Source organism: Gymnodraco acuticeps, unplaced genomic scaffold (assembly GCF_902827175.1).
Source record: "Gymnodraco acuticeps unplaced genomic scaffold, fGymAcu1.1, whole genome shotgun sequence".
Classification (NCBI taxonomy): Eukaryota; Metazoa; Chordata; class Actinopteri; order Perciformes; family Bathydraconidae; genus Gymnodraco; species Gymnodraco acuticeps.
The window spans coordinates 112501-126209 of record NW_022991904.1 but is presented as its reverse complement, the minus strand read 5'-3'; the positions used below and the strand labels follow the sequence as shown (position 1 = coordinate 126209).

The 13709-nt window shown below is 40.0% G+C and overlaps 1 protein-coding gene across 1 annotated transcript in view; it reads left to right on the top strand.

Moving 5' to 3' along the window:
- Positions 1–1543: 1543 nt before the first annotated feature.
- The window catches only part of zdhhc8b (zinc finger DHHC-type palmitoyltransferase 8b), a gene marked incomplete at its 5' end in the record, with an annotated part of 21946 nt that continues 9780 nt past the window's right edge, over positions 1544–13709 (top strand). Inside the window, 6 exon segments of the mRNA XM_034200115.1 lie at positions 1544–1701; positions 2859–3031; positions 3765–3867; positions 4604–4695; positions 6659–6791; positions 10850–10955. Of these exon segments, the coding sequence (XP_034056006.1) occupies positions 1544–1701; positions 2859–3031; positions 3765–3867; positions 4604–4695; positions 6659–6791; positions 10850–10955 (765 nt within the window).

Below are 13709 nucleotides of genomic sequence, written 5' to 3'. Positions count from 1 at the left end.
CCTGTACTTTCTACTTCTTACATGTTGAACACAAATACCTGTACTTTCTACTTCTCACATGTTGAACTCAAATACCTGTACTTTCTACTTCTTACATGTTGAACACAAATACCTGTACTTTCTACTTCTTACATGTTGAACACAAATACCTGTACTTTCTACTTCTTACATGTTGAACTCAAATACCTGTACTTTCTACTTCTTACATGTTGAACTCAAATACCTGTACTTTCTACTTCTTACATGTTGAACTCAAATACCTGTACTTTCTACTACTTCCATTTTAAACTCAAATACCTGTACTTTCTACTTCTTACATGTTGAACAAATACCTGTACTTTCTACTTCTTACATGTTGAACCCAAATACCTGTACTTTCTACTTCTTACATGTTGAACACAAATACCTGTACTTTCTACTTCTTACATGTTGAACACAAATACCTGTACTTTCTACTTCTTACATGTTGAACCAAATACCTGTACTTTCTACTTCTTACATGTTGAACACAAATACCTGTACTTTCTACTTCTTACATGTTGAACCAAATACCTGTACTTTCTACTTCTCATGTTGAACTCAATACCTGTACTTTCTACTTCTTACATGTTGAACTCAAATACCTGTACTTTCTACTTCTTACATGTTGAACACAAATACCTGTACTTTCTACTTCTTACACGTGTTGAACTCAAATACCTGTACTTTCTACTTCTTACATGTTGAACACAAATACCTTGTACTTTCTACTTCTTACATGTTGAACTCAAATACCTGTACTTTCTACTTCTTACATGTTGAACACAAATACCTGTACTTTCTACTTCTTACATGTTGAACTCAAATACCTGTACTTTCTACTTCTTACATGTTGAACCAAATACCTGTACTTTCTACTTCTTACATGTTGAACTCAAATACCTGTACTTTCTACTTCTTACATTTTAACACAAATACCTGTACTTTCTACTTCTTCTACATGTTGAACACAAATACCTGTACTTTCTACTTCTTACATGTTGAACTCAAATACTTGTACTTTCTACTTCTTACATTTCCCAAACAGCTGGTTCCTTTAGTCTGAATGTGTGTTTGGTGCGTGATCATTATTCTTTAGAGTCATTGCGTGCCTATTGATTTGAACACGATCCGTGTATCCATCATTTCCTGGTCTTCTCTAAAGAAGAGGGACCAATGGAAACGTTGTCATGTTGCCGTTGTTCAGCATGGAAACATTCATTAGCTAACAATGACATTATTGTTCTATTAATATAAAGGGAGGTCAGGTACTCTTTAAAACAGCTGCTAGTTATGGGTACTTTTTACTGAAGTACACTTCAAAGCCTCTTTACTTTTACTTGAGTAAAGAAGTTTAGTCAGTACTTCTACTTTTACCAGAGTATTTTTAAACACGAGTATCTGTACTTCTAGTTGAGTAAAGGATGTGTGTACTTTTGCTATCTCTGGTGTTTGTGGCTGTTTGATTCACACTTCACAATATGCATGTGTTAATTGGTCCGTGTTTGTCTTTGTTTCCGAACAGCGGACGAGGACGAGGACAAGGACGATGATTTCCGAGCGCCGCTCTACAAAAACGTGGAGATCAAGGGCATCCAGGTCCGCATGAAGTGGTGCGCCACCTGTCACTTCTACAGGCCGCCGCGCTGCTCTCACTGCAGCGTCTGTGACAACTGCGTGGAGGTTTGTGTGTGTGTGTGTGTGTGTGTGTGTGTGTGTGTGTGTGTGGTGTGTGTGTGGTGTGTGTGTGTGTGTGTGTGTGTGTGTGTGTTGTGTGTGTGTGTGTGTGTGGGTGTGTGTGTGTGTGGTGTGTGTGTGTGTGTTTGTGTGTGTGTGTGTGTGTGTTTGTGTGTGTGTGTGTGTGTGTGTTGTGTGTGTGTGTGTGTTAGTGTGTGTTGTGTGTGTGTGGTGTGTGTTGTGTGTTGATGTGTGTGTGTGTGTGTGGTGTGTGTGTGTGTGTGTGGTGTGTGTGTGTGTGTGTGTGTGGTGTGTGTGTGGGTGTGTGTGTGTGTGTGTGTGTGTGTGTAGGTGTGTGTGTGTGTGTGCCTGCCGGGCCACGCTCACTGCTCATCTCGCTCCCGGCGTGTGCCTTCTTTCTCTGTTCCACCCCCCTCCCTATAATGTAATAAAAATCTATATATAGCTCCAGGTTTGACCAGACTGGTTTTCTCAACAATCTTGATGCTGTTTTGTGAACATTTTATGTTGATATAAGCAAAGCAGGTTTTAATTATATAGCTTATTTCAACACCAATAGTTGTATTTTATAGATCTGTACTTTAAAAGTGTTAGTGTGATAGACACGAAGTAATGTTTTTAGGGTGTGAATTGTAGATTGTTGATCTGCCCGGGAAATTACAATTTGCTTCAAATCTGGCATAAATCTTTTTTTCTCGTTTGAGATAAATGTATGTGTATCCTTGTTTAACAAAACTGCTTCACTAAAAACCTTTAACCGAGCATTGAAAGCAAACAGTTGAACTTAATGAATGTGTAATGTGTGATCCCAAACTACTTCATATTTTCATGTGTCTGAATTTAACAGCATGTTTCCTTGTGTTAGTTTTTGAAACAGAAAAAGCAAAAGAAGCTCTTGATGTCTGTCTAGTAATACAGTTATTTCCAAAGTGACTTGTAAATAAGAATTGATGATACAGGACATTTGGGATTATGGAAAACAAAATAATTACAAGAAACAGAACTGAGAAAAAAGCATTATTGATTGAATACTTGATTGGAACATTTCCTCACCCCTAACTATAAGAGAGGTCGTAACGACACTTGAATACCGTTTGAACAACTGACATATATGTTCAAAGTGTACCTCTCTCTCTCCTCAGGACTTCGACCACCACTGCCCCTGGGTGAATAACTGCATCGGGCGGAGGAACTACCGTTACTTTTTCCTCTTCCTGCTGTCGCTGAGCGTCCACATGCTGGGCGTCTTCTCCTCCGGCCTCATCTTCGTCCTCCACCACCGAGAGTCTCTGGCAGCGCTGCACACCACCGTCACGTATCCTTCCATCACTGTGGGAAAATACCTGCAAGCTATTATTACACTGGAAGGAGCTGAACTGTACAGCAAATGTACTCTATGTAGGAATCCAGAATACAACTACAACTAGAAGGTTGTTAAAAGTACGTTGTAAAAGAATGAGGGAATTCAAAATGTACATGTGACTTGAAATGATAAAATAAATGAATATTCAAAACTACACACAAAAATGTCTCTATCTTTAAAAACTACCCAAGTACCCTACTAAAAAATATCTGATTTATATTTGAAAGAAATTAAATAATAATAATAAATATATGGCATTCATATAGTGCTTTTTCACAATGCTAAAAAAAGGCTAGTAAATTATTATACAATAAAATGAAAGAAAAACGGCAATTCTAGATAACAAGTACTTTTAGTTTTCGTTAAGTATATTTGGATGCTAATGCTTTTGTGTTTTTACATAAGTATAATTTTTGTAAGCAGAATTTTCCCTTCTGAGTATTTCTACACTAGTATAACTTATTTTTACTTAACTAAAGGATCTAAGGACTTTTTGTATCCTCTGCATGTCGTTCACTAATGCCCAACAATGGCTAAGACCACTTTTATTGGCTTGGTTGTTTATTACATTTTCAGAAAGATATTCTGCCGTCTATAGTGGTGGCAAGTTAGAGTTATAGTTATAGAACTTGTGGTTGTTTTTTCTTGTCACTGTGTTGTTGTTGATCTTGACCTTGGGGTGCAGACTGGTGGTGATGTGCATCGCGGGGCTCTTCTTTATTCCAGTCCTGGGGCTCACTGGCTTCCACATGGTGCTCGTAGCCCGAGGGCGAACCACCAACGAGCAGGTGAGAGGAGACACACACACACACACACACACACACACACACACACACACACACACACACACACACACACACACAGACACATACACACACACACACACATAAAACACAACACACACACTCAGACACACATAAACACACACACACACACACATAAACACACACACATAAACACACACACACACAACACACACACACACACACACACACACATAAACATACACACACACACATACACATACACACAAAACACACACACACATAAACATACACACACACATAAACACATACACACAAACACACACACACATACACATAAAGATACACACACATTACACCGGCTGTTTATCCAGCGTAAATCAACAGCACACACACACACACACACACACATAAACACATACACACACACACACATACATACACATAAACACACACACAATTCACCGGCTGTTTATCCAGCGTAAATCAACACACTCACACACTGCTTGCTGTAGGGAAATATCCGGAGAATCTTCACAAAGCAAACCTCTGCTCTCCACAGATCTGACACATACAGGAGAATAATGCAATTATAATACGGACAGAAATGATTCCCAAGCACACTTATTATCTGATGCTGACATCCTGTTTGTATGCAAGCCTGTTTTATATATATATATATGTGTGTGTGTGTGTGTGTGTGTGTGTGTGTGTGCACCGTGGCCTTCCTCTGCTCATAACGAGGCGTTGTGATCCGCAGGTGACGGGGAAGTTTCGTGGAGGAGTAAATCCCTTCACCAGAGGTTGCTGTGGCAACGTGGATTATGTTTTATGCAGTCCCCTGGCACCAAGGTAAGATACTTCTCTCTGTGTTGTGTTGTGGTGTGTGTGTGTGTGTGTGTGTGTGTGTGTGTGTGTGTGTGTGTGTGTGTGTGTGTGTGTGGTGTGTGTTGTGTGTGTGTGTGTTGTGTGTGTGTGTGTGGTGTGTGTGTGTGGTGTGTGATGTGTGTGTGTGTGTGTGTGTGTGTGTGTGTGGTGTGTGTGTGTGTGTGTGTGTGTGTGTGTGTGTGTGTGTGTGTGTGTGTGTGTGTGTGTGTGTGTGTGTGTGTGTGTGTGTGTGTGGTTCTGCCAGCAACCCGGCAGATGGCAGAGAGAATTGAATCAGTCTGAAGAACAACAGTAAAAGAGAAACAGAGCGCAGAGCGGGCTTTTTACACACACAAAGCATCGCTAAAAGCCCAAAACACAAGTTTTACAACCCATGGGGACGATTCCTGTTCCATAAAAATCAACAGTGTGACTGCGGAGAGATAACAGCAGGTGTGTGTGACATGCGGTGCTACAAGCATCTGGTGTTAAGTTGTTGCACCGTCCCTGAGGAAGGTTTCTGATTCAGTGAACTGTCGAGTTAAAAATGAGTTTTAATTATTGAGTAACATGGCTTTTTATATAGTTTCATTACGGAATGTGTTGGATGATATAACACATTCACTCCCCAAGCTTCACCGCCATTAAATATTAAAGCAATTACTGTACACTGACAGCCATTTAATTATGAACGGCCCCGGACGACTCACTTAATGCTGTTTTTCTGCCAGGATATTGTGTTTGAAATGTGTTTTATATAACGCCAAATGGGACCACACTCATTCCACCATTGCACTCTGCACTGTGTGTCTCTGGAAGGCACACATGGGTTCATAGTGAAGTATATATTGCAGTTTATCAATAACGTTAGTAATGTTTATGGTGCATTTCCATATGTGGTATGTGTTCATACATGCAGGGGTGGGAAACATATTCAGAGTTTTTACTTGAGTAAAGTACCAATGCAACACTAGATTACTCAATTTCAAGTTAAAGTACTGCATCAAGAATGGTACTTAAGTAAAAGTATTTAAATACAAGTACTAAAATGCACTTTAAAAGTATTAGGAGTTAAAGTATTTAAAGATATTTTTAAGCAAATGCAGCCAATTTTCATTTTCCATTTAGGAAACTGGAACTGCCGATGAAGTTTTCTGTTAACCCACTCATGGTTTTAGTTACCTAAATACAATATAATATATCATACATGTGATGTCATATGTCCGTATATACTACAATATTCTCATGTAATCCTATGTGACAAAAACTGGCAATGTACATGTACTCAAGAACTGTAATTAAGTGCAATTTGAGGTACTTTACTATTAGTCATTGTATGCTACTTGACTACATTTTAAAGCTGCTATTGTAGTTATACTCTACTATTTTTATTTTAACGCATTAATCAGCTGTTTATTCAGATTAACTTCTAAATTATATTGTATCTTTATAGATTAAGCAACCTGGCAGTATATATAATAGTTGAAGTTATCACATTTCAGAGTATTTCTTTCACCCTTAGGTACATGACATTATCCAAAGCGACTTACATACTCAGTACTGTGGGCAATCCCCACAGGAGCGAAGTGTCTCAGGGACACAACGACATGCTGACTGCAGTGGGGTTTGAACCTGTGCTCCCCTGATTGGAACACTAACGCACTAGGCCACTGCGCCACAGCCAGTACTTGAAACACAGAGTATTACTGATGTAGAAACAAAGAGGATGCTCTAAAGACGGCGGTCATGAAGCCCCCCCCCCCTTCTCCTGAGTGTTTAGGCTTTGATGTGAGAACTGTAATAGTACATTGTGTGCTGTTTTCTTCAGAGCTGCACACTTGTCATCCTGGTTGCTTTCAGTGAGCCACAGTTCAAATGTGATGGCTGCACTTACAACTGTGAATGTGGTACTCTGTTCATGACCTGCTTCTTCTTCTTTCAAACGTAGATACATGTTGGACCCCAAGAAAAAGCCCCATGTCAAAATTCAGCCCCCGTTCATCAGACCTGACTTTTCAGAGAGGCAGATCACCATCAAGATCAGCGACAACGGCATCCACAGCACCATCATCAGCTCCAAGGTGACTTTATTACAATTACTACATCTACCTGTTACGAGGGCTGCTCGATTAAGGCAAAAATCATAATCTCCATTATTTGGGTCAATAATTGAGATCACGATTATTAAAAACGATTATCCATTTACTTTGAAAACATCAATTTATTGGAGAAAAAACATTTGAACAGTGTTTTTAACAGTTGATTACCCTGAACTTTAATTATAACTCAACTGAAAAACCAATATTGTTATATTTCGATTGTTGTTTTCGTAATCGTTGCAAGTCATAATCGTAATTGCGATTAAAATACGATTCATTGAGCAGCCCTACCTGTTACTCCATAATGTAACTGACGCACAGTAGGTCTTTCTTCTGCCGGGGTTTAAGCATGTCAGCTCCCCTAATCCTCATCGTCTCACGTCAGAAATGTGAAACCATCCCCAGGTCCTTTTTGCTGCTGAAAGACTTCAACTCAAGTGGGGATATCAAAGGATCTCACTAAAGCAGTCGTGAGAAGTCCTCGTTTGTAAAACAGGTTGACGTCAAAGCCAGGTCACTCACTGATAGGAGGAAATGACTTGGACCCCTGAGGTCTGTCATTTGTGTATATCGGTGATTTTAAAGACAAGCAAAAATACAATTTAAAAAATGGTTAAGACGCCAGTTGGTTTAAAATCATGCCATTTATTATTAAACCCAACTTGGAAATATTTGATGGACGTAAGTGAGGGTCCTTTTAAGTATGCATAACAGATTTAATATGTAAAACACACTCCTCACCTCCATTGCCCTTTAAAATATATAGATATAAGCAGAAGATCCAATTATTATGTTATATTATTATGTATAATGTTTTCTGCATCTGCAAACAAACTTAGGGGCGAAAAAGAAAAATGTCCTCTGGCTTTAAAAGAAGAGCTCCAACAGTTTTACACATCAAAGTGTGTTTACAGGTCTTGGGGAGTAGCCTGCTCCTGCATATGTAAAGCAGCTGTATTCATCTCTCTGAGCTCCACAGGGAGCTGCACACACTCTCATGCATAGCTGCGAGGGTCAGGGAGGACTGAAGGCTACAATTAAGAAAATGAAAGGGGGCTGTGGAGTTATCAAGAAGTAAGCTGAGCAGCACCTCTGCCTCAGGCTAGCAGCTCCGGGCTATATTACCTACTTCTAGCACAACACAAGATCATTTACTGTCAGCAGACGAGTCGCTGAATAATGTCTGCTTCAGATTTGGACAAGAAAGAAGAATATGTGGAATTAAATAGACAACATCTCTGGTTTTGTGTATTGATGTTGGCTTTAACCCTCCTGTTGTCTTCGGGTCGATTTACTACTTTCATCAATCATAACTTTTTTGTTTTACATTCGATTGCATCAAGGCTTCATGATATCCTTCACAGTAGATATTTGAACATATCAAATTTCTGATCACCATTTTCATTGGATTTTGGATGATTTAGTCAACTTAGTAACACCCATGTCCCGCTCTTATGTGCCCATCCCCCCACATGGATCACACCTGGCACACGCAATACATGTTCAGTGTCTATTCTTTGTATATTTACTGCAGTTGTTCATGTATATCAGTAGTCTGATACAATGTGTACAGTTTGAAAGGGTGTTAAATGAAATTGGGTGATGATTAATGGTTGTTGTGTTAATGTAATAGCAGTTAAAACAGGACCGGTGAAATTTGACCGCGAACACCAAAGTAAGGGGGGAAACGAAGACAATAGGAGGGTTAAACCAGGTGCAATGCTTGATGATTTAAGCACTCTTTTAACAAGTGAATGCCTAATTGAGAAACAAACTGTCTATCCAACACTGAGATCATTTCATAGTTTCCATTTTGTTGGAAGTGGCTTCTCGAGAGACTTTTAAGCCACGACACATCAGTTGAACTGGTTTAGCTTCCCCAGTCTAAAACCAACCCCTTCCCCACAAACAGACATCATATAGAAAATAGGAGAAGAAGGGGTGTCAACAAATATATTCAGGGACGTAAACAACTAAGGTGAGTAGATAAATAGTCAACACATAATGTAGGCCATGTAAACTAATAAAACAACACATATTAAACAATTAAAAGAAAATGTATATAATAAACTCAGTTAATGGCTCCTTCTCACTCAATTAGCCACTAAAGACTAACAAATGAAGTTTTACAACTGTCTGTTGATCTAAGGTTAGGATTAAAACTGTAGATAACTGTTTTGATGCAAAAACTATTTATATTCGGCAGTGTGTTAAACATGCAATGTCAAATCAGAAATCAGACGTTATGAATATACTTTGTTTTGGCAAAGGACGGTAGAGATACAAGGCAAATACTATGAGAAGGTTAACATTAAAATAGAAGCACCTGTTAATAACATAAAGATCGAATAAGTACAGATCATAGTGGAGTAGAGTTAGTGAATGAACCACCAGCCAGATATAACATGAGAGTAGATATTGCACAGTGTTGTTTCACAGTCTAAGCGAGTGAAGTCGCAACAGGTTATAACAACCTTAACCTTCAAAACATGTATTGTTATTGCAAATGTGTGTTTGATTTTATAGTTGTGTTTTAATAGATGTGTGTTTACTTGTGCCTTGCTGTGTTCCTCACATCATCTTTGCAACTGCATGGACAATGTTTGTTTATTTAAGTCGGGAGATTTTTAACACCAGTGTATATGACACCTGATGAGACAGTTTTCAACCGCATCTGAATCAGTTAATTAAGGACGTTCTTAAAGGTGGGGTAAGTTTGAGAAACCGGCTCGAGATACACTTGTTGTTATATTCAATGGAATGCTCTTAACATCCCGATAGCAATTGTGCGTCACTGTGACCTGACGGCTTCGGGCTTCGGGCCTCGCACTCAGCACTTTAGTGAACAGTTTTGCACTTTATTAGCGTGATTGCACAGTACCGTTTGGCATGGCATATTTGCACATTTTATGTAATTTCTACTAATTATTGAGATAGTATTTATTAAAGGATTAAACCGTATTGATTGAAATGTCGTCTGGCAGGTGCTGGTCGGGTCCTCGGCTCCGCCTGACAAGATAGGGGAGTTAGCGAGAGCGCCGAAAGTGCTTATGCTGGGGTAGAATGACAGCGGTTAAGAATAATCCGGGTGCACATAATATGTGGGGGTGTAGACATCATAGCGTTAAGTGGCAGTAATTGTTCAAGTGCTGACTGCGGTTAGTTGGGTTTGTATGTGTGTACTTCTGTTCAGTTATAAGTTTGTGTTTGAAAAGTGTTCCCCCTCCCGTTATGTCTGTTGCTGATTGTGTGCACCTGGTGCCCTATGTTGTCTCCTCCCCCCTCATATGTGTCTTGTTGTGCTGATTAGAGTGTGTGTATTTAGGCTCTGTTTCCCTGTCTGTTAGGAGGCAGGGACTGTGGGTGAGATCCTGGTGGCTGCAGGCTGGGCTCACGTGAACAGCAGCAGCAGGATTGAGGCTGTGTGTAATGTGTTCATGTTTTAATAAATGCCCACACCGGGTTATATTTTTGGACGTTCTGCCTCCTTGCTTGGTCGGGCTGCTCAATTGTCAGCCTCACAGCAATGAATATCTTAAGTGCTTTGACAAAAAATCCATAAAAAAATGTCATTTGTGGAACTCGTAATACTGTAAAAAGCACGACCAATCATCTGAGCCGGCCCGGCTAAAGTAACTGGATGGCCTACCTGCCTGTCAGCCTTCCATCTGTGCACAAACTTATCTCGTGCCCTCATTGGTCATGTGCGCGTTCGTGTGTGTTGGAGGAGGGGCTCTGTAAGGAAGTGGCAGATTTTTTCCGGCTGTGTATTTTCAAATTCTAGCGCACTCGAGCTGCTTTCTTACCTACCCCACCTTTAAGGAAGCATATCACTTGAACTATTGATTAAGATGTTATTTTGAGAGTCAGTTTGTGAGTTTTTTCAAATATGTTGTTAATAAAATACTTGTTATTATCTTAGTTCTGCAGGTTTGGAAGCCACTGTAGAGAATATCGATGCCTCCGTCACTCTAACACAGGCTCCCTTTCTATTTCATCTTCTTCTGGATGCTTCTAACGCCTTCCTCTCCTCCCTGCAGTCTAAAACCAGTCTGGATGGTCTGGATGAGAAAGAAATGCAGCCGCCGCTGCCGCCCAAAGCCGAGCGCTACAACCAGCTGAAGGGCCAGCTGACCTCCAGCGAAGGTGAGGAACAAAGCCCGCCTCTGTTCACCATCATAACATCATACCTCCTCTCTATCTCCTGTCATCAAATCATCACTGTCTGCCCGTAGAGTGATTAGTGAGGCCATGAAACTCAATATTCATATAATAATCCTAGTTATTGCAAGCATGGCTGCCTCTTACAAGTGAGCACCGTGCATACTGATTTTAAAGAGTTACAAGAGAGCATAAAACACATACATGTCGTAAAAAGCCCCATGACACACTTTAATCCACTTAAACACACACACTGAAAGGTATAAGAGTGTGACCTTATGACAATAGGTCATTTAGTTTCTTTTTGTTCCTATATTTACTCTAATTCTGTTATTTCTGTTGCTGCTATGACACCTGCATTCCCTTAAAGAATCTAGCATGACCTTATTCCATTGCACCCTTATCTTGAAGTCTATAACACACTTTATCCTTAATTTGCTCGCGCTCCAACACATTGTATGTGACAATCTCTAAGCAGTTGACCACAGCAGAGCCGGCCAGCTAACCAATCAGAGCAGACTGGGCTCTGGTTTCAGACAGAGGGTGAAAAGAGGTACTGCAGCACAGGCAGTATGAGAAAACTAAAGAGCTTTTTGACATTACAGCATGGAGACATGTAGAGACACTACATACTGATATACTCCTGAACATCAGCAGGAGAGGACTCTTTAAAGTAGAGACACTACATACTGATATACACCTGAACATCAGCAGGAGAGGACTCTTTAAAGTAGAGACACTACATACTGATATACACCTGAACATCAGCAGGAGAGGACTCTTTAAAGTAGAGACACTACATACTGATATACACCTGAACATCAGCAGGAGAGGACTCTTTAAAGTAGAGACACTCCATACTGATATACTCCTGAACATCAGCAGGAGAGGACTCTTTAAAGTAGAGACACTACATACTGATATACTCCTGAACATCAGCAGGAGAGGACTCTTTAAAGTAGAGACACTACATACTGATATACTCCTGAACATCAGCAGGAGAGGACTCTTTAAAGTAGAGACACTACATACTGATATACTCCTGAACATCAGCAGGAGAGGACTCTTTAAAGTAGAGACACTACATACTGATATACTCCTGAACATCAGCAGGAGAGGACTCTTAAAGTAGAGACACTACATACTGATATACACCTGAACATCAGCAGGAGAGGACTCTTTAAAGTAGAGACACTACATACTGATATACACCTGAACATCAGCAGGAGAGGACTCTTTAAAGTAGAGACACTACATACTGATATACACCTGAACATCAGCAGGAGAGGACTCTTTAAAGTAGAGACACTACATACTGATATACACCTGAACATCAGCAGGAGAGGACTCTTTAAAGTAGAGACACTACACACTGATATACACCTGAACATCAGCAGGAGAGCACTCTTTAAAGTAGAGACACTAAATACTGATATACACCTGAACATCAGCAGGAGAGGACTCTTTAAAGTAGAGACACTACATACTGATATACACCTGAACATCAGCAGGAGAGCACTCTTTAAAGTAGAGACACTAAATACTGATATACACCTGAACATCAGCAGGAGAGGACCTCTTTAAAGTAGAGACACTACATACTGATATACACCTGAGCATCAGCAGGAGAGGACTCTTTAAAGTAGAGACACTAAATACTGATATACACCTGAACATCAGCAGGAGAGGACTCTTTAAAGTAGAGGACACTACATACTGATATACACCTGAGCATCAGCAGGAGAGGACTCTTTAAAGTAGAGACACTACATAGTGATATACACCTGAATATCAGCAGGAGAGGACTCTTTAAAGTAGAGACACTACATACTGATATACACCTGAACATCAGCAGGAGAGGACTCTTTAAAGTAGAGACACTAAATACTGATATACACCTGAACATCAGCAGGAGAGGACTCTTTAAAGTAGAGACACTACATACTGATATACACCTGAACATCAGCAGGAGAGGACTCTTTAAAGTAGAGACACTACATACTGATATACACCTGAACATCAACAGGAGAGGACTCTTTAAAGTAGAGACACTACATACTGATATACACCTGAGCATCAGCAGGAGAGGACTCTTTAAAGTAGAGACACTAAATACTGATATACACCTGCACATCAGCAGGAGAGGACTCTTTAAAGTAGAGACACTACATAGTGATATACACCTGAACATCAGCAGGAGAGGACTCTTTAAAGTAGAGACACTACATACTGATATACACCTGCACATCAGCAGGAGAGGACTCTTTAAAGTAGAGACACTACATACTGATATACACCTGAACATCAGCAGGAGAGGACTCTTTAAAGTAGAGACACTACATACTGATATACACCTGAGCATCAGCAGGAGAGGACTCTTTAAAGTAGAGACACTACATAGTGATATACACCTGAACATCAGCAGGAGAGGACTCTTTAAAGTAGAGACACTACATACTGATATACACCTGAACATCAGCAGGAGAGGACTCTTTAAAGTAGAGACACTACATACTGATATACACCTGAACATCAGCAGGAGAGGACTCTTTAAAGTAGAGACACTACATACTGATATACACCTGCACATCAGCAGGAGAGGACTCTTTAAAGTAGAGACACTACATACTGATATACACCTGAACATCAGCAGGAGAGGACTCTTTAAAGTAGAGACACTAAATACTGATATACACCTGAACATCAGCAGGAGAGGACTCTTTAAAGTAGAGACACTAC